Source organism: Lasioglossum baleicum, chromosome 7 (assembly GCF_051020765.1).
Source record: "Lasioglossum baleicum chromosome 7, iyLasBale1, whole genome shotgun sequence".
Lineage (NCBI taxonomy): Eukaryota > Metazoa > Arthropoda > Insecta > Hymenoptera > Halictidae > Lasioglossum > Lasioglossum baleicum.
This window is the reverse complement of record NC_134935.1, coordinates 13,277,983-13,300,652: the sequence shown is the minus strand read 5'-3', so window position 1 is coordinate 13,300,652 and position 22,670 is coordinate 13,277,983. Positions and strand designations below refer to the sequence as shown.

Genomic DNA, 22,670 nt, shown 5'->3' with positions numbered 1-22,670 from the left:
AAGGAGATCGTCATTTAGAACGGTGGCTGCAGCGAAGGGCGAGCCAGCGACAGGGAAGAAAACCAGGTACAGGGTGGAAAGGGGGAACATTTAATGGTGATTTAGCTCTCTAGCGAGCCTAACATCCCCCGTTACGGTCTATTTAGTAATCTCAAGGCAAAAGTACGTCGTCGGCGCGCGAACGGCTAGACACCGGTCCTCCTCCAGTTAGGTGAATTCATTTAACGAATTTACGCCCGCAGAATGACACGCAAAGGGCCCGGACGACAATGCTATAAACATGCTGAACCACACAAACTTCCAAGAATTTCTTATCGACTGTTATTGTTGAAGAGATGTTCTTTCGCAGAGATGGATGTCACCTCTAACTAAAATTATTAATCTTTGTAGCACGAAAATTCTGAAAAAATTAATTTTGCACCTAGCTCTGTAAAGTTTTCCACAGTGTCTTCAGCATCGCCATGGAGAGTATCTCTTGTAGAATTTCCACCCGAGAGGCCTCGACCCTTCTCGAAGCAGTCTGGCGACGAAAAATTCTAATTAAGCGATATGCCCGATAAAAAAGAACCGGCGGCTACTGTCTTGAATTACGCGGAGGCTGGGGTAGTTCGGAAAGCGCGCGAATTAAATTTCCCCGCAAATAATCCTTGCGTAGGAAATTGGTTGGATCGTCTGGCCGATCCCCTCGGAGGTCTTTGTTTCTCGCGATCTGGGGGATCGATCGTCCGCGGTGTGTCTCGCGAGAAGGAGGGTCCAGTCGACCGGCTGCTTCGATAAAATAAAACGGATATTAAAACTGGCGGCAGCTAATTTCCTCGTCTTGCCGCGGCATAATACCGGCGGCTCCTCTCCGTCCGATTTTTCTCGCCGGCTTTTATCGGCCCGCTAAGCCATCCATCGAACGAACGCCTTCTGAATATTCAGCGAACGCTGGGGAAAGAACCGCGTGCTTCGGGAATGGCCAGGCAAAGAGAGCGAAGAAGAGCGGGCGAGAGAGAGAGAGAGATAGAGAGAGAGGGGGAGGGGATGGAGAGACGATCGAGAGCCGGGCAAATCGAATTCGAGGCTCGAACCTGACGAGTGACAGGCCGCTGAACGTACGCTGCAGATGCGATTAAAGTCTGCCGGGACGTCAACGTGATGCTCCTGAAATGCGGATTCCCTTCCAGCGAACCGGTCGACCCTTGACCCAGATTCGCGCAGACGCGCAGATTGAATCGCTCTCGGTGAAAATCGAAGTCCTCGTGGTTGATGGCTGGAGTTTTTATTAATTTTCGATCCGGGAAAATTCACACTGGAGACCGTGATTGAAAAAATCGTCTGGCAGCGAGAAGAAACCGGCAGAGACTGTCGGAGATCGTCGAGGAATTTTTATCTCCATCGATCGCTTCTCACGAGAGAGAGATTTGCCCTTGAAATTGCAGCTATCTCGCCCGGAAATCCCTTTATTTGCGAGCAGGATCTCTCTCCGTCTCTGTCTCTCTTCCTGGAACGAGAAAAGAGTGTCAGCGGTTAGGAAAAGCCAAAAAGGAAACGATCCACTCATCCGAGCGTAATCTCCGTTCCCCGGGAACGCGAGAGCCGCGGGTTATCCTTCGAAATCGGAGGATGATGCTCGTTCGGGACACGTAAACGGTAATCGGACACCGAAGGATGTACCAAGCCAGACGCAACGACACCCGATACTACGTCCACATAATATTGGCGATGCTTTTAGCCGCGACAAACAGTGACCTCTTGTCCCGTGCTTCTCGATTATCCCCCGCGATGAGGGATTCTGGCGTTTTCTTCGCGAGGAGAAGCTGGACGAGTCGATCCTGGGTGTCCGTGTCGGTGACGGATCAAGGATATCGCTTGGGAGCCGGGGAAAATCCTACGAGCGGTTGACGGTGTCTTGATCATTTTTTTAAAATGATCTTAGGCTGGTTCAGGGATGAGATTGAGATGTCTTTGAAAGGTTTATAATTGAAATATGAGACCAATATAACGCGATCAGTGGCTCTGGAAAATATATGCTTCAAGAAACAATTGAGCAACAACAGAACATATATAAGGAACACGAAGCTATTAACGGTAAGAGGATATACAGATATACACAACATAGTAGGCTAAAGTAATACACGAACGGGTAGACCACTGAAAAGCTGGCATCGTCTGAAACAACCTTGTGTTATGCACACAGTCTGCAAACTGTACTTGAAAATGCAGAGTATAAACTATGGTTGGGATGGAACTCTTCACGCAGACAGAACAATATAATTCATAAGCTACCAGACAGAACACTAGCAGGCGAGGTACAAGAAGACGTGTGCTTGATAGACATTGCTGAAGCAAGCTTATTTCAAAATGATACAGAACGAAGAATAGATGTTACATCAAAGAAAGATTTGCACCTGTACCTATTAAAAATGAGGACACACTGGCAGCTACTCAGAGAGGAATTAACCCCAGCAACGGAGGAAGGTCCTGCCAGTAAGATCCCCGAACTGTCCCAAGTAAGAAGCAGCTTATGATAAATAATGAGAGCGATTGGATGAGGGAGGGGCAAAGAAGGGGACCCATCTCTCCAGCGAGAAGCCAGCAGCCGATGAGGTCCAAAGTCAGGTGGAACAACGTTAACGTCTGCCGTCAAAGGCTGCCGGGCTTGGTCTACGCGTCCATCTTCCGGTAATGCACAACGGGCTCCGTTGTCCCAAGTGGGAACCACTCGAGGGACATTGTACAACTCCGTGAGATCGTACGTCGAGTCCGCCGTGACTGTGCACACCTTCCACGGAGCTCGCAGCCACCTTTGAGGTCATTACGTTGCTCGCTTTCATCGTGTTTCGAACTTCACTGGAGGCGAAGGCTCAGTCGGACGGCTGGTTAATCAAGCTCCGTTTCACTTACCAACCCCGGGACTACTTGCCTATCTCTCTCTCCCTTGCTCGCCCTCTGTCTCTCCGGTTCTGCTGGAGTCTATTCCCGTCTGGAAACTCTCTCGCGACTGGTCCAGCGACTTGGCCGCAGAGAGCAGCGTCTTCGACGGTCCTCGTCCGCGATCCTGCCGCCGCGCTGGTATCGGATTAGTCACGGCCGAGTAGGTTCGTTGCTCGCGCCAGTCGGAGATTAGGTGTCCCTTCGCCGATTGGATCGCCGATAAAACGGATTAGCCCGGGGGACAAGGAACCGGTCACGGATATTCGACTCGGAAACGAGACCGTGCTAATTTCCAGTCGGTCGGGTAAACTCGCCTCCTACTACGATATCCTTCGCGCTTATCTCATCGTGGCCTCAAGATTAATAGCCTCTCTCCCTCTTCGGCTGGCGAAAATTGAAATCGCGGACGGTCGCGATGTCGATGTACATTCCACGTGGATCGCGCATTGAATTTTCAACATTTATTGAAACTATCTGCGACCACTCGAGGGGTAGTAGTTTGCTTTTTCGATGAATAATTACTACAATTTTCAGGATGGCAATGTATAAAAATTCTCTATGTTTCATCCGCGCATGTTGTTTAGCTCATTAGAGAAAAATTTACAAAGTGCACTTTCCAAGTAACGAAGAATGACGGTCTTGAATATCGACCAAAAGTTACTCGCAAAGTCCCCGGAGCAATAAAAGAACGATCCGCGTTTTTCAGCCTCTCCGCCAACCGGCAAGTGTGTTTGTCCGGTCGGCCGCCAGCTCATTAGGTAAATCCGAAAAAAGGAAGGTAAATTGCGCCGAGGAGCGGGCCCGCGCGCAAATTTATTCGTAAAGTTTCGCAATTTAAATATCCGCGGTGTTTCAATCAAGCGGCGCCGCGGCACGTGCGCACACCTACGCGCCTATATACAACGGCTGAGATTACTTTCCGCCCTTAGACTTTCATCGGCTCCAACCTACACCACCCCTCGAAGCCAACTCTCTCTCTCTCTCCCTCTCTCTCGCCGAAGTATCGGCCAGAGATTTTCGTGTCGACGCGTTAAGCCGTTAAATATTAAGCAGCATCGCGATCCGCCCACCCTTACCGAACTTCCCAACAGCTTTCCAACTCGTGTCCCATCCGGCAAACGCTCGCGACCCTTAATTAGAATGTATTCGTTCGGTTCAAAGAGCGCTACGATTCTTTGCTTTGATTTTGGGACGTTTTAGAAACTTCTTCTGGTTCTACTAAACAACGTATCTTCGTGAAAATTTATAAACGTGATTATCCACGTGCGTACTGCATTCCTGAATTTTTATGTATCGTTATCACTAGCCTGTGGAATTTTATATATTTATGAAAAATGTGTCTTGAACCTGACACCATTCGAGGAAAGTAGTCTGCTACTTCGTTAAATAATTACTACAATTTTCACAATAGAGATCTGTAAAAAAATCATGAACATGGTCCAAGTATGTGTAAACAAGTCTGTAAAGTTTTCACATGTGTATTTTGTTTAGTTCATCAGAGGAAAATTCCCAAAGCATACCCTTAGAACATGACAAAAAGAGTGTCTGATAGTTCGCAAGGGACATTCTGTTTTCCGATGGTGTTTGCTTCCGGTTTCTCCGGCGAGATTCGCATAGGGAAACGTTACCGGGTCGTTGGACGACTGTATCCTATGTCCACGGAGGGTTAAGCATGCACATCGACGAGTGCGGGTCCAGAGAGAGCGAGAGGCGAGTGAGAGAGAGAGAGACCAGTGCCCGGATCAGTTTGTCGCCGATAACCGGCGCGCGGCAGGCCACTTGACCGGATAGGAATAATGCTTCCAGCGTGCTAACACTTCCTGATAAGCGTGTACCCATCTACGGCCGCCGCGATAACGCCGAAACAATATCCCTGCTTGTATGACCTGGACATGGGGGATGAATTTGGTTTTGCTCGACGGCGGATGGGCGGAGCACGCGCGGCTACACTCTCCCGTCGTGATAAATGACTGGGATTCGTGTTCCTCCGGACACCGAATCCTTGATCGTACGATTGCCGCGGGGTATCAGATCGGTCCGAAAGAATTCTGCGTCCGTAAACCCTCGTAGCCGCGAGTGCCAACTGTGTTCGGACCTTGGGGACACTCAAACTGGGTCAAACGGGGTCAAATAGGCACAAACTGGAACGTCTATTGAGAATTATTGTTCAGCATTTGATGTGGAGGATACTGGAATAATACAGACAAGATTTTCAATCATTCAGACTTGTTATTGATGTAAACAATCATTGCCAAACATCGTGCACATAAACTCAGATAAACAGAGCACAACCTTCAAACAGTCAAATCATACTTGTCGGTCTCGTTAAAGTTTGTATTTGTGTTGGGAGATGTCAAACTCGGTCATCCAATGTCAAACAAGAAGTAATTTCGCGTGGTTATTTATCGTTTGACTATCGTGATCGGAAAACAGATTGGAAGCGCCCTAATCTCGATTTACACTATAAGGGTGCGAGAGTACCGGATACGATTTTCAGCTATAAGGAAATTACGTCTTTCCTGTTTGGGCCAATTCAAACAAACACGCATTCGACGTGGTGCAGGGGCAGGGGAATGGCTGTATATCCGCGGATACAAGGGATGGAGACGCGACGATATTACCGACGGGGTGATAGAATAGTGCAATCCCAAGAGTAGGAGGGGCTGAGGCGGAGGAGGTTGGGGCCAAGGGTGGAAAGTCGTTTATCGAGTCGACAGGCTGGGTGTACCCACGCGCATTGATATGCAAAATTTGTAGTTTCGAGAAGCTTACGAGAAACTCCGCCGGCAAGTAAACTTCAAAATCCGATGCGCTTGTCGGCGCGCCGGTGTGTATACCGCGATGGAGGCGGCTTTAACCGGTTCCTGCTTCCGGTGTCGGGTTCCGCGTACGTGAAGTTGGCTATTCCGTCGGGTGAAATACCGTTGATGCGATTTCTGAGCGTGTCCCGGACATTTTGGGCTGTCCCAAACGCCCGCTATTTAGGTCAACGTGAAGCACGACCTCCGACACTCCTATTCCGTCCCTATCTGCTCTTCTATTTAATTGGAAAAAAATATAAGGAGTGTCGCCGAGTGGTTCCTCGAGTTTTTATGAAATTCACGAAAATATCCGACGTATGCTTCTTTTACGAACATCGCTTCAATGTGGAAAGTAAAAATGGTCCTCGGAGTTGATGAAACTTATTTGATAGGTATTTCTTTTACGATCATTCGCAGCCAGGGGGTGAAAATGGACTTCGAAGCTGATGATGCTTGCAGGAATATTTGATACATGTTTTTTCTACGAGCATCATTCATATACAGAGTAACAGATTACAAACATTTATAGTAACAATAAAAAACAGGTTCTATAAAAATTGCAAATTTCTTAACAACGCTTCTGGTGAAAAATAATTAACGTTTCGGTGATCGATGCAGCGGCGACCTGTAACTCCGGTCGTCGCAGAGTTAGAGAGTTCTCCTGGATGTGTCCCGAACTTGTACGCAACGATCCAGAGTAAAGTCTGCGGGTGACTGGGGTCGTGTCACATCCTCCAGGATGACGTTCGCGTGTTAGGGGAGGGGGAGGGCGCACGCAGCGCGTAATGCGACGAGCAGTCGGCCCGTGAAAGCGACTGGAACGGAGCAAAAGACCTAGGTAGCTTGCACGCGCCGAACCCAGATAGAAACAGAAAGGGCAGTTAATTAACTCGAGTTAAAAGCTCCGCTTAAATGACCTATTCAGCGCTTAGCGACTACGAATCCGCCTCGCGTCGCCTCGCCTCACCTCACCACCCAGGTCGTTGCTTCTGAAGGAACGGGTCGAGGAGCCGAGGTTCAGGGGAGAATGTCGCATGATGTCATCCTCATTACGCAATGTGCACTGGCCTACCCTGCTGACTGCCTACGTCTTCATCACCTACATCTACACCGCCGATTACGACTTTTTTTATACCACGACACACCATGTTAAAGATGTATCCGACACATTTCATCAAATGTGAAATCGAATGAACAATTTAACATGGGCCACGTAAACACAAGAATATACTGCTCACTTGTGAGTCTAGTCACAAAAATGATATTGCCTTCGCAATCTTTCAGATAATTATTTATAGAAGAACATTATTTGTATACCAGTAAATGTTTTCTTTTATTTTGAACAACTCCTGAACACGTTTGCTAGCAACTTTTATTTCGTCAGCAGCCTTCATAGTTACAATATTCTGTTAAATCATAGACATATAGAGATAGACTGCGCCGTCTTATGGGCGAGTTGAAGCCCACAATGGCGGCGCGCGGTACAAAGAGTGAGAGAGAGAGCATTAGCCGGGGTCCATAGCGCTCTCTTTCTAATTGATGTATTTATTGATGTTTTATTTTTGTTTTTTGCCGCCATTGTGGGCTTCAGCGCTTCGTACAGGCCGCGCAGTCTATCTCTATATGTCTATGTGTTAAATACAATCTACTCTTTTGTCACAAAGAAGCTGTAAATTCCTCGAATGTCACGCTTTTAGTTATAACTTCAAATAATAACATGCACAAAATTGATATTTGGCTGTTTTTACGTATAGTGTACAAAATCATGATCATGTAGGTAACGAACGTGATAATGAATATTTGTTCGAGTCTTTAGCAATCAAGAAGCTATTCTTGCGTCTACAGTTAAGAATGAAGATACAATGTGCTGGTCTGTATAATTTGCCCCGTGACTACATAATCCCTCAATTGCAACTGCTTGACATAGAAGTATGAGCTTCATCGTGTGAGTGATGTAGTCCACCAATGATTACTATCATTACCAAGTGCTGTCATTCTTGTTCATAACTAGCTCTTGATGGCACCAGGACCAAATTGCTTCCAAAGTCATTCTGATACGATGTAACATCTTTGAACGAAAATAACGAATGACACCTAAAGGAGCAAACTCAAAGATGTCTCTAAGAGCACAACACGAGATATGGAGCATTCAGGAAAAATCGCGAAAAATGTCGAAGGGATGTTACCAAGGGTGAGCACAAAAGCGGGGGTGTAGATGGTCGTCGGCAGGTTTGATTAGAAGTCGGAAGTTTCCTTCTGTTTCCGCGGAGACTGTTACACGGTGGGCGATGGCTGGTCGAAATCCATCAAGAGCAATCTCGTGCGGGTTTTCGATGCTCCCGAAAAGGTGGGGTGAGACGGCTCTCGGGGGGTAGAAGCCGTCGGGAACTTGGCCCGTCTTGTATAGCCGGGCGTCCTGATATTCAATCCCGGAGTACTAATTGCTGCGCCATCGTGAATTTCCATCAGCGGATCGCATACCATAACGGACGGCGTGGATTGCGTGGGTCCTTGAATGCGACCGGGAGGATCTGGAGCTAATCCAACTCCAGCAAATCCACGACTTCGCGATCGAACCGCTTTTCCACGGAGGGAGGAGAGGGGTCCCGGTGAACAATGACGGGAACCGCAACTTTCTGTTCGTTAATCCTCCGGATTTATTGACTTATCGGCTCTGTTTCTCGTACTGGTGGTTTCCCCGTCAGCGGAGAAACCGTGAAAAATAACAGACTGTGGAGAGAGACGCCGAGAGAGAGAGAGAGAGTAGTCAGAGACGCCACAAGGGGTAGAGCGAAGCCCTTCGTCGAACGCGTGTGCCGGTGCTCGAAGGGTCGCCAGTCCACAAAGCGCTTTATGGTCCGTTATACGACCGCAAGCTCGCGATACCATGTTTAGCACGGGTGCGCGATCACGAACACGACTCGCCTGTTCCAGGTGCATTCAGCTCGGCAGTGCTTCTCATCGCGGACAAGAGCTTTACGACCGTCCGCCGCGTACTCTATGCCCGCCGATTCGACGAACCGCACGCATCCACGCACGGGTTTACGCGCATTTCTTTGAAGTGCCCTGGCCCCGACGCGACGCGACGCGACGCATCGGCCGCACGCGATACCGCTGACAATTGTTCGAGCCGGTGTCGTTCTACCGTGTCACCGGAAAACAGACATAAATCCCGCGGATTTATTCGAGACGATGCACCCGGAGAATAAAAGCGGAGCGCCTACTCCTGGCGCCTAGTTTGATGAAACTGCACAGCGACATCACGGTGGCTGTTGATCCTAGTGATCGTTTGGACACAGTCAATCGGCCTTGTAGGGGGAAGTCAACATTGTCGCTAAGATTATCTTATAGCAATGGCAGAACAGTATATAGTATTGGGAGTCTTTGTACTCACTCGAACGGGGTCAAACAGTTACAAACAGTGGTTAATGAACATGCATCTACCTGTTCATTATCATGCAACATCATAATACTTTAGAGTCTGTTCAACAAAAGTTCCACGAATACAATTTTACAACATTTTCTACGAAACTCCCGCAGCCAATGTTCTACTAAACATTCCCCCAACCGTTTCTCTTCTTTTTTACGCTTACTACAGAATCTACCATTCTGGTTATAAAGCGTCAAACCCAGTGACTCGACATCAAACACCAACCAACTCACATTAACACGTCGTCGGCCAGCAAAAGGCCGAGAGCAAAGTATGCTGATTGTGAGTCGGTCGACAACAGAGGCGATTGAGAACCGAGTTGCGCAGCTCGCATCCGGTACGCTGCTCTCGGACGGATGGCGAATCCGAGTAAGCAGAGCCCCGGAGCTGTTGCAGAGCCTGAAGAGAGCTCACGAACCGTGCCCGGCTCGCTAAGAGCGCCGCTAAGTGTGGTCGCGCCATGGCTGACAGTCGACGGCATTAGGCAAATTGAAATCTTGCCGGTAGAAGAGCCGGATGGCTAGTTTACGTTCGTCTCTCTGTCCAGACCCGGCTCGGCGTGAACCCGCGCCCGCAATGATTCTCTCGGACCGTGAAACCCAGAGCCATGAACAGCTCTCTCCGCGGGGAACGTCGACGGGGGGCATACACAAGCCGAGTTCCCCGGAACCCGGAGGTCGTACCCGGGTCCCTCGTTTAACCGCCTCGGCCTCCTGTTTTACGATGTAACTGGCTCTTTGCCCGCGCTCGCCCGTAATCTTTTAGGACCCGGCCGCTGCCGCTCGAACTAATCTCGTTTCCCGGTATCTTCGCGTTTAATTATACGCGGCACACGGACTCATCGACTTGCACCTTACTGAGATTCTCTAGATTGGGAAGCAGCTCCTTAGCCCTCGATTGCTTTACATCGACGGTGCAGATTTTGCAGACCCTAGTTCAGCCGAACCTATTCATATCGATTGATAAGAGTTCGATCTTTCAGAGGAGATTAGTTATTGATTAGATTATTGATGTAAAAGCAGGATTATGACGATTTTATGTTTGTTATGTAGCTGTTCCCATTTTTACTTCTTCACAGTTCTGTACCTCGCCGATCAATTTTTGCAACGAGAACATAAAATCCACAGTCTAGCCAATCTGCCATTTTTCGATCTTACAGAGACCCGTGATGCTGAAACTAATAAACACGACTATTACCGTAAAACAGCGCGTTTTATCTTACTACAAAAATAAGAATAATCTCTCCGGGCAGCTGGATATTGTTCCTTCTGAGGAAGGAGCCCCGAATCGCGAACTTCCTCAGTGAAAACAGCGTCTGCGAAGCGACCGCCGTCGATCCGAAGTGTAACCCGTTATTCCAGTTTCTCGCAAAGAGTTTCCCCGCCGCGAAGAGGTCACTGTTCCGGCAATTAGTTCGCCGGTTGTACATCCTGGATATCCCCCCGTTCCTCCTACCAGGCGCAGCAGCCGATATCGGCCGCTTGTTCTCTCCCCTGAGTTATTCGCCTCGACGGCGACCTACTATTGGAAGTGCGCCGCAAGTTGTTAACCTTAGTTGGCGGTTTAATTACACAGGCAAATATTATCGAACTGACGGAGTTAATTAGATAATTAAAACTTGAAGGGTAAACTACTTTGCACCGGTGCGATGGCGGCGCGGTGTACCGACGGAAACAGGGAAGCACGGGTTTTCGCGTTGGTCTGTCGGTGAGGGGAAAAGCACGATCTCTGTTCGCGTGCACGGGTACACCTCTGGAAGATGGTAGGCGAGATTGACGGCAAGCCGCAAATCGTGGGTCTGGCCCGCCTACCCTTCCTGCTCCCGGGAACTTTCCGCGGGATGAGACCGGGATCTACCTGTTCCCATTGTAATAGTGGGTATCCTTAACGAGAAATTCCTTCGCCTTGTCTTTTTACCGGCCCGGGAAATTTGTCCGTCTCTACCGCGAGCGCTTCCGCTGAATTATTGCGTCGCTGAAGGGTTCTTTATCATTCGCCCGGAGACGTTTTATTATCGGTGCGGCGTCGCTATCCGGTCGCCCGGCCTACCTTCGGACAAATTAGGCACCGTGATCAATGTACTCGCTAGATGAATAATCGGGAACTTATGATGGTATGTTTGTATGGAAAATAATTACGTACTAAGTGTCATTAAGGTCTGGAAAAAAAGGATCGATACGGGTCCTTATCCGTTATTCGTTTTTAAAGGGTGTCCACTTAATTTTGTCCGCGACTGTAGGTATCTTCCTAAGCAGTGCCAGCCGCGACACTACACTTCGCCGAATGAACTAGGTCACTGAAGGTAAACAAATGCATGTAGTATATAGTCACTTGAGTACGACATAAGTGACTCGTCTCGTTAGATCGAGTATAGAGATCTCTTCGATTTTCGCACCGGCAAACCGTACGAATAAATATGCGAGGTTCGACCGCGCGGCTCCACGGGAACGTCAGGCAAAGACGGCTCCCAATTCATTAAAGTTTATATTGAGAAAAGCTCTCTGGGCCGGGCGGCAACTACACCAAAGCCTCTCTGAACAAACAATTGCAACGAGCTCCGAACTAATCTGGTGTGCCGACGGGAGAGCCATTGCGCAGGGGGCAGGAACGGGAAGGAAAGAGAGAAGGAGAGCAAGCGAGTGAGAGAGAGAGAGGGAGAGGATGGTCGAAAAGTTAGAACACGACGCAACGGCGAATATCAACATAGCTTCTCGAACTCTGTGGACTAGCCGCGTCATCGTCGCTGGAATCCTCGGTGGTAGTTCCGGGGAACGGGACCAAAGCGAAATCGTACCGTGCTACATGCGTTCCAATTTCTTTCTGTTTATTCGACACAGTTTCGGGTCCCGTGCACTCCAATCGGCCGGGTCTTTTTCGTCGAGTGCAAAAACTGGCCCGTTTCAGCCGACCCACATCGATCGCTGCTAAAGGCCAGTCGATTATTTAACGATCGATCAAAGGTCGCCGGGCCATTCTAAGGTCCATTGAAACGCGAGCTCTACAGTACAGTTATACTTTAACCCCCTGCACTACAATTTACTTTATGGTTGCAGAGATTAGAACTTTGTAGTTCGTAATTTTCTTGAAGAACAAAGAAATTTACACCTGTTGCATGCCTATGTTCTGCAAAGGCTGTACATTAGCAACAAATAGAATATTTTTCGGCTTGATATTTATTAGTGAACAGTGATTTAACGTGTCGGGTGCGATTTTCTGTTGCAGGCACAAGAGGAAAGTGCAGAACCTGTTACCGTGCAAGAGTACAGCGGGCGCGGCGGCTGTTGCGGCCGCGGGTGGAAGAAGTCGGGTACTCGCGGAGGGTCAACCGCACGGAGGGACAGGTAGCGCGGGTGGTGCGGTGCTGTACGAGGACCTGCCGGAAGCGGTGACGCACTCGCAGCTGCACAATCATCTGCCGAGCCACCATCCCGGCCAGGCGCCGACGATCGAGGTACGAAATCCCGATCAGCGACACAGCCTACGGGAACGACAGCCGCAGCAGTTGCATCGTACGCGCGCCCCCGCGCCTCATCATCTCGACTATCTCGACTACCGGGACCCGAGGGCGATACTGCGCGTCCAGGACAAGCCCTCCAGGGCAGTCTTGGGCGGTTATCGAACGCCGCGAGCCCTACTCGCCAAGTCCCAGGGTGTCCCGCTCTCGATAGCGACCCACACGCCGTCCCGATGCAGCAACGTGACCAGCCCGCTCTTGCAGAACAGCGGTAACGTTCTACGGAACAGTCACTTGCTGTTGGCCAGCCAGAACGCGCTGATCACGAGTCAACAACCACTCCCGCCGACCCCTAACCCAGCCCTGATCAACAATAGTAACCCCTGTATACCGAGCTGTCCGAACATGGACGTCACCCTGACCAACGAGAAATATCTGGGAGACAGCTGCGTTTCCGGTCGGCCGATAGACTCCCGGCTACCCATCACCCCGACACACCGACCACGAGTCCAACAAATCCTTTCGGATAAACCTCCTCAGAGTTCCTCATCCGCCTCCTCCGTGTATCCCATCTCTATTCAACACTCCGCTCAAAGAATCCTGTCGGAGCCGGTAACGATCGCGAACAGAAGGCCCTCGGTCGACTCCGAGGGCTACTCGTACATAGACTTCAAGGACACGGAACTAGAGTCCACGAGGTACGAGCTGGGCAACTGTCAGCCGGAGACTACTGCCTCGAGGATCTCGTCGCTGAGGTTGTTCCGCTCGTACTCGGGGAGATCGAGCTCGGTCGACTCGGACGGTTACTCGTACATCGTGGACTCCGGGTACAGGCGGGCGCCGGGTACGGCTAGGAGGATCGTGGCCGAGGGTACCGAGGAGGAGGTGTGTCCGCTCTGCACGATGCAGCAGATACACAGTCTCCTCAGCAAGCCGGAGGACGTATATCTGAGCGTGCAGGGCACGTGACACATGTCGCTCGCCAGCGACGTCTTCTTATAGTGCAGAGTGGGGCTGTAAGTAGCAACTAACCGGCTCCGACGCCAACTTGTCGCTTCGAACGGGACGAACCAATCAGACTCAGCCCTGGGTTGCACCAGATCCTGATACTTTATTTATCCATTCGAGATTAAATATCTTCGCAATTTTTCTTTGTGGCCTGAAAGTCGTTGCAAGTGGTTTCGTAATACCCTATACGAGGGGTAGAGGTACATCAATTCTTATTTGTTATACTCTCGTTTTGACTTGATCCTCGCAACGTGGGTGCCTCTGAAAATTTCTTTACATATTTTTGAACCTATTTCTTTGCAGCCAATGTTGATGTTCTCAACGATTTAATAACTCCGGGGCAAAGTAGACCCAAGTCTGGCATCCGAGGGTTAATGGGAACACGTGTTCATCTTAATTTGTACATTTTCGCTCAAATCACTTCTGTGTTCAAACTCTGTCAATTACATACTAGAGAGACCACTTCATCGACTTCAATGATCTTAGCATACTTGATACCTTGGATATTCTTTAGTTTACAAGATCTACATGAAAGTACCAACTACGTCTATCAACAAAGTTCTCTGATTTTTTGCCAAGACTTTCAAAGATCGAGTTAAAAAGAAAAACAATTTTGTTGGATTCTATCTACAATTCAAGGCTAAGGCTACATTGGGGTTCGAAGCGCTAGGTTGGCGTTGGAGCAGAGAATTCTTACAGCTCTACAACAGAGACAGCCTTGTCTCGGATGTCTGCCGCCTCTGGCTGGTTCCGAGATGTTTCGAGGGACCTCGTATCCAGCCAGGGCGCAGGGGACGGTTCACATATCCCGTGATATCGTCGGCCACGATCGTTCCACGGTCGTTCGAGCAACGGCCCTCGGCACGTGGCCTTCGCGTTTTCCGTGTAAACTCGTCGTCGTAGATATGTTCCGTCGTAGGTATGTAGTCTAGTGTCTTTCCCGGTTAGTCAACGAGCAGACGGAGACGTGGCTGTGTTCCTTCCGTTGCTAAGAATTATCCCCGGGTCGTTCGATTTTTGTTAGATCGTCTCCGCGACGTATTGGGTTCAGATTATTCAGAGATCACGGTCGGAAATGTCTACATCATTTTTTATCTAAGACAGAGCTTAAAATTGGCCTTGCTTTCAGCAACAATGGGGTTAGGCAAAGAAAGTTTAGTTTCGTGATAAAATTGCATTTAAGTGATAGGACCCATTCATCGACCCAATACAACGTCGCTGTTCAAATTACGTTGCATTCCACGGAATAAGATTCCGATAATCGATTCCTTGGTTGACCGTTCGATTTTCGTTTCGGTTCCTGTTGCTCGCGATCGGTGACGAGCCGAAGACACTAGCGCGGACTAGTCAGTATTTATTTTGTTACGCGGCCGTGCTTGCACAATCTCGCGTTCACGAGCGAGCCACTGGGGCGGAAGAGACAGTAGGGGTTGAAGAACTTGGGAGCTAGGGGGTAGCTGAGAGAACGAGCGGGGCCTTATTACCTTTGGTTGTGCGAGCACGGCGAGAGTTTGATGCACTCCATGGTTGTAAATAGATTAGACTCGCAAAAAATTGTAAATACTATACGTAGAGTGAGACGTGGACGCAAGAGAGCGAGAGAAAGTGAGCGAGAGAGAGAAAGAGAGAGAGAAAGAAAGAGCGCGAGAGAAAGACAAAGAGCGAAAGAATCGTATATCTATATTAATAGAAAAGAAAAGTATTAAAAGAAGTCAGAGAGTAGCTGTGCACCCGAGTGAAAAGAAAAATACGGTAACACTGCCGGACCTGAGTTTCTGATTTGTGTAGACGCTCAAGAGATCAATTACGAATCAATTACGATTATCGCGATGATTGATTATTATTATTATTATTTATTGTCGTTACTGTGTCTCCTTGCCGTGACCGGTGTGGCGACCTCTGTCTTGTAAATATATTCCGGGTCGAAAGGTACGCGAAGAGACGACGAGCGAAAGTACGAGAGAGAGAGAGAGAAAGAGCGAGAGAAAGAGAGAGAGAGAGAGTGAAAGAAAGAAAGTCCTGTGTATATTGAAGGGAGGATGGTGAAGAAGTTTGAGAAAATAAAATTACTTTACTGAAAAATTTGACGAGGAGTGGTTATTGACCCGGTCCACAATCCCATCCTTCGCATCCTTCGCAACGGAATCGCTGAATCCCGGTCGAAAGAGCGCGACGGAAACCCGAGGGAAGCGACGGGAAGGGAAAACAATGAACGCGTCGAAGATCGATAGTAGAGTCTCGAACGCTTGAGAGGGTTGCGATTCTCGATGAAGTCGAGGACGGCAAAGAAATCGGACACGCGCGCTGACCAATCGTTTTCCCGACACAACACACGTGGACACGGAATAACCACTTCTGTGTTCAAACTTTAGTAATTGTGTGGCAATGACCTTGGAGCTTTTCTTGGAATCTTCAATTTCAAAGACGTACATGAAGTTAAAATGATCAGGTTCGCAGGTCACCTAAATGTCTCGCTTGTTGTAGCTGAAAGAAATATAAACGATCACAGAAACTTGTATGACCTTGTATGACCTTCATAATAGAGGCCGCTGTAGGAACCAATGTATGATGCATATTTTTCTCATCGTCCTTAACGATCCACATTTTATATGGAGTTTATCAACATTGCTTATCAGTAATGTATTGTTCGAAGGTTTGAGTACAGTTTAGTTTCAAAGATATAACACGCAACTGTCTTTACCAACATGCAGTCTATCGTTTGAAGGTTTGCATTGGGTTTGGATTAATTTATGTTCCAAGATATACACCAAAATGTTGATACTAGTGTACACTACGTTGTTTGATGATTAGAATGGTTTAGTTCAAGAATTTACATTAAATTTTATTGTGTTTATATCAGTGTAGAATTCATGTTTCAAGATGACTGGGACGGGTGAAGTGAACCTCGATTCGCATAATTACCAATATTTTCTTTAAAGTAATCAGAAAGCACGCCCAAATCTTAATTCTTAGATTGTTGCCTATCCCGGAAAGGGTGGTTTTCGCACAGTGAGAAAGTGAGAGAGAATGAGAGAGCAGACAGTGCGTGAAAGAAAGAACGAAAGATTGACGAGTTCGCGTAGCACCGCGTCACCTTTGCTCCCTGTGCGATCGCACGTACCAAAGGGTCTCTAATTTCGCAAATGGTACCGGAGCGTCTGTCTCTTCCTCGAACCTAATGTAATTGCCTTAACACGTTTCTATTTCTCCCTGCGGCGGGGAGTTTAGCCGCCGAACAGGGACCACAGGCTGTCTTGGTCGTTCGCTTCCTCAAGCTATTCTTCTTGCTCCAATTTTCCACGGGGATCCCTTTTAAATCTCTTCCAAAGTTTATTGATTACTTTGCTCACTTTCAGTCTCTCTGGCCTACAAAATTATCTTTCTGGACCTAACTAGCAATAGTGACAGGTGTACTGAAGGCATACACTTTGTTGAAAGTCAATAGATTCGCTAAATGACGCGATCGGAGTCCTCTAGATTCTCTTCCAAATTCAGAATTATGTAACTTCATCGACTCTCGAAATTCAGGATTCTAAGAATACATTATAGAACCGTTCCGGTCGAAGAAGCCTGGGTTAAATATTATCGGTCATTTCTAGGTTAGAACACGCTTAAGCTGCGGTTTCGTTCGCTCATCGATCGCGCGGCGTGAATGGCGTGAATTCGAGCGCGCTTCCACCAGCGGATAACCAAATAAATTGGCAATCTATGCCACCGGAAGTCTGGCAATTTAATATCCACCTGTTGTTGCCGCGATTACGTGGCTCGTTCGGCGTCGCGACACGTCGTTGAGCAACGAGGCCACCCCGGCAGTAAACTGTCAATCACAATGCAACGAAAACGAGAGTTCCGGGAATCTTTCACACTGATGGCTCTCTCTCCCTCTCTCTCTCTCTCCCTCTCTCTTTCTATCTGGATCTTGTCGATCGTTTGTTTCCTCGGCGGACGGGTTAAACGATTTCCTTTCATTCCCCGGGCGCGAGGCTGCAAGGTAAGCCAATAAACATCCAATCTTGAGGCGGACAGCCATCGATTCGCTGTCCCACCTGTTGTTGGCTCGATTACGGCCCTTTAATCCATATCCTGGCACGTCGTTAGGCCAACGGGACCGCGTTGCGCCGGTAGCTTCGCCGAGCTATAACCGGAGGATGGCCAACGGGGCAAGGAGAGATCGGACTTAGGAACCTAATGCAATTGCCGGCGTAACTAACAATTAGCTGGTTACGGTAACGTGCTGTGGCCACGGCATCGCACCGGCTAGCGTGCACCGGCCCGACATCAGCCGGAGGGTGCTCGGTCTTCGTTCCACAGCGAACAGTCTGCCGCGATTGATCCACCAGATACCCGGATCTTGATCATCAACCCCCCTAAATCTTCGCCTCGCCGCTACGTCGCTCTATAATTTTCCTCCTCATTTCCAAATCCGTCCGGTGATCTAAAACCCGCCGGATAAGGGATTCCGCGAGGGATTAGGCGGGCCTTCCCTTCTGCATGGCTGCTCTAATTATATCTTTTCACTTTTTGGGACACTTTTCTCGGGTCTCTTATCCGGCTTGCACGCGTTTCTTTATTCATCATTAAACTGCGGATTTTAGGTATTTACCAGAAAATTGACGAAGCAAAATCTCAAACTGTGAACACTTTTATTCGATTCCGACTTCTTATACCGGACAAAGAAAATTTTTATTTCGCATAAAAGTCCGCTGAGTCTCCGCAGTCTCTATTTAGATGGTGGGGAATTTTAGAATGGCACATGGTTAAAAAGGAATAAAGTATTTTATGAATATGTATAAAAAACGTTTAGAGAGAGTCAGACGCCTTTAAGGTACCAATTTTGTCGGAGATTTTTCAAAGCAATTGTAAAATGAAAAATCTAAAGCAAGATTTAACTGGTGAAATAATTAAAGCCTATGGGGTCACGTAGATCGCAGACCAGAAATCTGTTCGTCGGTGAATTAGCAGGCTCGCTGGAGCGATAGCGGTCGCATTCTTCGAGTGTCCGGTAATTGGAAGAGACGCAGTAAATTAGTCGATTAGAGCGACGCGTTATCGCGATACAATGTGACGGTCCGGCTAGGTGGATCAGACACGGCGGCGAACGTGAGGCAGGTTAGGCGCGTTAGGGACAACCCATTAACCTCCATGCTCCACGCTATTACGCCACGGACATATTGCTTCCTGCTGTTGGATACGATGGCTCAAGGCGCTATCTCAATCTCATGTTCTCGTTCGCTTTCTCCACCGTGAGTCCGGTCTCCGTTTCTTCCCTGGTACTCGAGCAGATCTCTCGATCTCCCGGATGGTTTCTCGCTCCTTATCCATCAATTTATTTCGACCGCCTCACGGCCCCGCAACCTGGTTGCCATAAACGCCGAGATTCTTCTCGACAAAACCAATCACGCAATCTTCACCCTTTGCTGGCCGCAGCTTCATACTTTCAAAAATGATTATTAGACAATCGATCTTTCTGCAGCATTTAGAAATTGGCGAAAAAATTTTTAAATATTTTGTCTATGTACAATGTGCCTCAATGCATATCTATGATCACCCAGGAGCATAAAAATCTACATTAACTTTGCCATTTGCCAACAAATATATCAAACAAATATATTAAAGAAGATAAAAAAAAGGTAAAAGTAGCTGGGTACCCAGTCATTGACAAAAGGGTTAAATTGGTTTATATTATTTCGTAAAGGAGGTGTGTTGCATTTCATAAAGCATTTGAATAGCGAAGGTAAACGATCGAATGGTACTGGCGAACGTGCTTCGTGTTCTTCATGCAAATCAACATCCAAAATTGCAAATGCTCCGTCTAATCAAGTCAGTAAAATTGAAACTGTTCGACGAAGGGATCGGTAATCCGTAGTCGCGAACCTCGATGTCGGGCCACCTTCAGGGCCCATTCCGGAGGAACGCGGACTTGCTGAAGTTTCAGCCGCCGCCTCGAAACTCACGGCGCGAACCTATTATTCACGATGGAACGATGGCTCGTTCGCGACGCGACTCTTATTAGAAAGAACCCTCGAGCTACGTTGCTTGCTAAGGGCGACAATTACCTTCGTCCGGGCCCCGCGTCGCTCTAAACGAGACGCCAGTAATCGAGTGATCCTCTTTCGGCAGTGATAATATCACCCCCGTCCTGGTATCTCTCTGTTCACCGAGCAGACCCCCAGGCGTTTACTCTGACGTCTATCATCGAGCAGCATCTCGATTTTGGTAGTTAAACGGAATCGAGATCTTGTTGGATAAGAATTCTTTACACCTGGCCCAGCTTGTTTCACGCTGCCTTGAGATCTACGGACTGCGAAAATCTTTACAGAACTATCCCTCTCCTCTCGAATGTTAAGTACTTGCAACTTGTCAAACACATCGTCCCTGAAGGATTTACCCTTCAAAATAAAAATTCCACCACGATTACAACAATTTTCTAAGCTGTCGATTAACTCAAAAATACTTGTTAGAGTACCACTGATTAAATAATCCCACGTGCCATAGGTGCACAGAACTCCAAGATCAGTATAGCCATCACCCTAAGCCCCAATTCCAATTGGCACCGTGCGGCTGCCCGATAATTCGGTTACACACATGTCAGAAGACTGCCAACAATTTAGGGTTCAGCCTAAGAGCAACGAAAACGCGAGAAGGGCCAGAGACGTGTGATTAGACGAGATGCAAGAAGACAAGCGTAAAGGCCGAAAGGAGAACCCTCGGTTCGACGTTCGAGGCAAAAGTAATCGAGTGATCCTCCTTTGTGGCTGATAGAGACGCCCGCGGGAGTCTCCCGATACCGGGGGGAAAACTCGCCTGGTTTCGTTTGCCTTGGCTCCCTTTTGATTCCCCGGATTACTCGGGGTAACTCGATTCCGCCGATTCGAGGTCACGGGACTGGTGAATCGTTCTGGAGACCACTCGGACGACTACTTTCTCGGCAATTAACCGACGTAACAACTGTTAAACGCTTTACTTCTACTTGCTAAAAGAACAACGGAAAGTGATTAGGAGGAATGAACTCGGCCTTGGGAGTAACACTTGCCAAGACCTGGAGAGTTTATCTACTGTTACAGGACCCTCGAGGTGTCCTTTAAAGGGTGCATTTGTTTTTCATTTGAATTTGGTTTGTTAACAATTAATGTCTGATAATAGCCCTGCAAACTGATAATATTTTACTTAATCATTGGTACTGTACACTTCTTTCAATGACATCGAAAATATTAATAAGGTACTAACTATTGGTGATATCAATTTTAACAGCAATAAAAGTAATAATTTTTGACATTCCAAAAATGTGCATTAAAGGACCGTAAATCGATTGAAAACGTAAAACTGTTTCCAAAAATGCAGAACTTAATTTAAGGTACCAAAGTAAGGTACTCGGTCGCCCCGCGAGTCCCTAATCAGTCCCAGAAGCATCCTGTGTCGCGTCGAGAGCGCTAGAAAATCAACCCCATCAAATTTTATTAGGAAGTACTTGGGAAAGTACTCGAGCCTCTCGTCGCTATTGTTCCCTTCCGTTGCCGATGTTGCAAAGCTGCAGTTCGCCTCCCTTTCTCATGAAAATATCGGAATAGGAAGTTCGAATCATTACGGACAAGGAGACCTTGGTAGTCGGGGAGCAATGGCGGCGTAGTCCCACCATATCCGGTCGTTCGTCTGCGGAAGAGAGAAAGAGAGAGGACTTCAGCACAGCAAGGAGAGCCACGATTCGCCATTTGTTTCCGCTAACGCGATATGACTACCATTAGAGTGGCTCGGCGAAGGAATATAGTAGAGAGGAAAACCGGAAACCAGCGAGCCGAGACGCTCAGAACTGGGTTAGAGAACCCCCGGTTAAATCGTGCTGTATCGCATCGATCATGCTAGCAATCTTGTCGCCGGCTGCGCCTCGTTTCTGCAGGCGTCCGTTGAATTTTTCAGCGGGTTTCCGCGCGCGCGGATGTTCCGGGAATTAATTACGAGAACCGGCGGAGAGTTTTCAGGATTCGAGCCCGTGATTTTCCCGCGAGTAGTTCAGCCGCCTTCCGTACGCTTTAGCTACCTCCCCCCTCGCCTTTGGGAACGGGCCACGGTCGCGAGCAAATAAAATTAGCCTCGGGTAAATCGCGCGTCAGGATCGTTCCTTATTATTCCCGGCAGCCGAGGATTCTCCGTCGATTTAAGGATTAACTTTCGACTCCCCCGTTTCCACGTGGTTCGCTGCGAGTCAGCGTTTCTACGACTCGGCCCCAGGCCAAAGGGAGATCGTTCTCGAGGGTCTTTAAGGGCGGAGGAGAACGAGTTAATCGCCCGGCCGGAAACGCGACGAAAACGCGCCACGGGATTCGCAACTCGCCTTGGATCGCTCGTTAATTCGTATTTATTGCTGCGAGCGATCTCGAAGTTCATCGAGATGTATTTGGTCCTGCTTCTTCCATTGGCACCTCGTCTTGAGGGTTGGTTCGAACCGAGGGGGTTGGAGAGAGAATTGGTAATTCTGTTTTCATCGTCTGTAGTTCAGTGGTGCACATGCTGTGACATTAATATGGAAAAGTTAGAGTTAGATAGCGGGTTGTTCATCCAGCTTAATGATCATGGTTACGGATACCCCCGTTGATCAGAATTTATTTACCAATTTTTGTGTGTACTTCTAAACATGTTATTACACTGCCCAAAAATTCTTTTCCATCACTTCATTGTGATATATGTACATAATCTAAAAAGGTTAATGGAGTAATCTATTAAACGAATTAATCCAATTCCGTGGGATTTTTCCGGGAGTTAGGAACTTATATCAAGAGTTGAGAGGTTTAAAAAAGCTTAAAGAGAGGGATGAAAATTACGTTAAATTCGTATTAAAGTCGAACGACTAGGAGCGCAGCTGTACATATTAGAACAGTCTCGGGATAGGTATCTACGAGACAGGTAACGACGAGAATAATTGTGTAAAATATCTGAGCAACGCGATGTCTGCGCATCCTCGGAATAGGTATTTACGGTAAGGGCGGCGGTAAAAGGTGAAAATAACGTAATCCTCGGAATAAAGGGTTAAGCGAAAGTTTACAGGAGAGCTTCTCGTTGTTAA

At 48.0% G+C, this 22,670-nt stretch overlaps 1 protein-coding gene across 3 annotated transcripts in view; it reads left to right on the top strand.

Annotated features, from left to right (window-relative positions):
* The window catches only part of Pxb (putative Hedgehog signaling attenuator pxb), a 360,190-nt gene that overhangs the window by 325,774 nt on the left and 11,746 nt on the right, over positions 1–22,670 (top strand). For all 3 annotated transcript variants that reach the window (XM_076426924.1, XM_076426925.1, XM_076426923.1), the window contains one exon: positions 12,373–12,601. In XM_076426924.1, coding sequence (XP_076283039.1) covers positions 12,373–12,601 — 229 coding nt within the window. The remainder of the gene's footprint in view (positions 1–12,372; positions 12,602–22,670) is intronic.